The sequence below is a fragment of the Anneissia japonica genome, unplaced genomic scaffold (genome assembly GCF_011630105.1).
Source record: "Anneissia japonica isolate Jap-2015-1 unplaced genomic scaffold, ASM1163010v1 scaffold493_len2256704_cov171, whole genome shotgun sequence".
NCBI lineage: Eukaryota > Metazoa > Echinodermata > Crinoidea > Comatulida > Comatulidae > Anneissia > Anneissia japonica.
The window spans coordinates 1838471-1841609 of record NW_022727062.1 but is presented as its reverse complement, the minus strand read 5'-3'; the positions used below and the strand labels follow the sequence as shown (position 1 = coordinate 1841609).

At 33.8% G+C, this 3139-nt stretch overlaps 1 protein-coding gene across 1 annotated transcript in view; it reads left to right on the top strand.

The window, feature by feature from the left end:
- Window positions 1-3139, top strand: part of LOC117113458 (WSC domain-containing protein ARB_07867-like) — a gene marked incomplete in the record, with an annotated part of 11232 nt that overhangs the window by 7315 nt on the left and 778 nt on the right. Inside the window, 3 exon segments of the mRNA XM_033256791.1 lie at window positions 1227-1346; window positions 1883-1963; window positions 2770-2979. Coding sequence (XP_033112682.1) covers window positions 1227-1346; window positions 1883-1963; window positions 2770-2979 — 411 coding nt within the window.

Below are 3139 nucleotides of genomic sequence, written 5' to 3'. Positions count from 1 at the left end.
TTCATAGGAAATAATAAAAAAAAAATCAAATCAATGTAAATCAAAACGATGTAATCGTTATTTCAGTATTCATTCACAATCACTGTTTATGAGAAAATACATTATCATAACTTCAAAAGTCAATAGCACACTTAACAAAAGGTGAGAACTCTTTTCAAATTGTAGATACCAACGGAAAATTCTTGCTCAAACATGTATGACCGTTCACTTGCATACACATTTAACTGCCTATATATTATAACCACTTGATTTTATACATGCTTCTATTGGTCTGATAATCGCATTGGCGTTAAAACAGTGGTAGCAATAGTAAAACCATGGAACAGTGAAAACCATATAGCATTTGTTTTTGTTTACATTACAATGTAGCAAAACCTAATTTGAATAGTTTTTAATACGCATTTGTATTAAGAGTAATTTGAAATTTACAACAAAAATATATGACGGAGAATAGGAAAAAATGAGAGATTTTAACAATTTTAACAATATTAAGAGAAGAATATACAACTCTTATTTATTATTTGTTGTTATTATTCAGATATCAAGAGGTAGTGCATTTTATTACGTTGGGTCGAGATTGCTGTTAATCTGAATTTGCAAATTAAAACTATGTGTTCTGGTTGGTACCAGGATCTAATAGTGTTCTAGCCTGCAAACTTTAATTTCATACGTGCTTAACCTGTCGTATCATATCATATCAACGTATCGTATCGGGTTTGACTAAAAAACCCTCTTCATGATGAAGAGCGGTTTTTGCTATAAATGCAAGCGCTGCAGCGCTTATACAATTTTTTTAGTCTTCAGCGCGGCGCTTATTCGAGAGCAGCACTTAATTGAGAGCGGTGCATATAAAAAAAAAATATTGGAGTGGCACTTTCCATGCCTGTTCCCATTGATGTTACCTATCCCAAATATTTCCGTAGTTCGGTTGGCCTATCATAGGTCCTACGACATCGTAAATAAACGTTTATAAAGAAGTGCTTGTGTCTTCATTATGTTATTTATTCATTTTAACATTCGAGAGTGGCGCTTGGCTGAAAAAAGATCACTTTTGGCGCTTTCGAACATTTACGGTACCCAAATGCATTAAAAAAATGTTTACATTTTAGTTTTTAAAGGCAAAATTACAACAAAATAATAACTATTGTAATTGTTTGAGAATTTGCGGTACTGTAAATTGAATGAGTATAATTTGCCAGGTAGTAAAATCTCTGTTATTTTCACAGAGTTGGTGACTAAAGGGCTTAAGGTCGCACAGAGTTCTTTTGGATGGGGCGGTATCCCAGTGAGAGCAATTGATGGTAACATTGCTGCCAACTACAACCAACAAAGCTGTACACACACACGTAAGTGCACACACACGTTTCAAGCAATGCTTTGAGAGGAACATGTGCCTATGATAAAGTTACAAGTAGATAAAGCTTTAATTTTACAAAAATTAACAATAACATTAACAATTGATGATAACAATAACAACTGTAATAATAATAATAATAAAAATAATAATATTAATAATATTATTATAATAATAATAATAATTATTATTATTAATTTTATTATTATTATTATTATTTAGCTATTGATTAATAATAATATTATTATTATTAATATTGTTATTATTTTTATTATTATTCTATTAATATTCATTTTGCTTCATTAATTTCTTTATTTGATAAATTCAATCAAACTTGTATTGTTTTCATTGTTGGTCTTTTTGTGTAATGAATTGTTAACTGTAAATTTGATGCAATTCAGCTTTATGCTACCTATCGTAAAATTGAAAATGAAAAAAAAAATGAAAATTATTAATCATACTAATAATATTACTAGAATAATAGTAATAAGCCTAATAGAGGTGATATTGATTCTTTCTAACATCTAGTGCGACAACCTGACAATTGGTGGAGAGTGGATCTAGGAAAATCCTACAAGGTTAATAAAGTAAAAATTTACAATCGAGCAGGTATGTGAACACGAACACATAGGCCTATAGCAATTTGCTAGAAATAATACCATTGAGGTTCATTGTTAACCTTTGCTACAGATCAAAGCTGGCCCGCTTTGTGTTAAAGTAATGCAAGTATGAAAAGCACACCATATTCTAAAGAGCCCATTGCCACCATACGGCTCATGTGCACGTTAAAGAACGGGTTCAGTCCAGTGGCGGCGCCATAACCATCTCCCCTCCCCCACCGGACAAGTCAGCCCCCTCCCCCATCCTCCCGTCGGACAGAGCTCGTCGTGCAGTCCGACCATGAGAATATAAAAAATAGGCCCACACTATGCCAAAACATGTCTGCCACAGCATCAAAATGCCATATCCGGCCGTCCAGAGGTTCCTATTCTTAGAAAATCTCATTCTGAGGAGGGGAAACCCCTCTCAAACACTTCTCCCAGCTCGGGCCTACGAGCTCAAGTCCCCCGTATCGGACAGTTTAGCTCCTCCCCCCCCCTCAAAAAATATATCCTAGAGCCACCAGATTCAGTCACAACCAGAAGAACCCAACTCTCATTGGTTAACATTTGTGTTCAAACAGAATATATAGAATTCAATTCACATAATTTATGAGAACTTGGACAAAGTACCAAGTTGCAATAAATATTTTTGTATAGATGAAATTATTTATATAAACAAAATGCTTATGTGATAATCGTTAGGTATAGCCTTTAACATTTCCATTCACAACAATGGTACAAATTACAAGATTTTTGGGCAGTATTTATTGACGGACACTGTACATGATTCGACATATTTAAAATGTCTTTAAGATTGCTGCAAGGATCGATTGAATGGCGCCACCGTTCGTGTCGGAGATAACGCTAAAGGTATGCTGACTAATGCCGTATGTGGAGATCCAATAAAAGATGCAGGCTTCAGCTCCGTGATTGATCGAGAGTGTGAACTTAATGGACAATACGTTAGTGTTTCGCTGAAGAACGAATACCTGACGCTTTGTGAGGTCGAGGTTTGGGGAGAAGGTATGGATATATAATTTTTATTATTATTATTATGAATAATGTATGAATGAATGCATGAATGAATGAATGAATGAATGAATGAATAAATGAATGAATGAACGAACGATTGAATGAATTCATCGATTCATGGAACGACAATAAGTATGCAACTACTCATTTA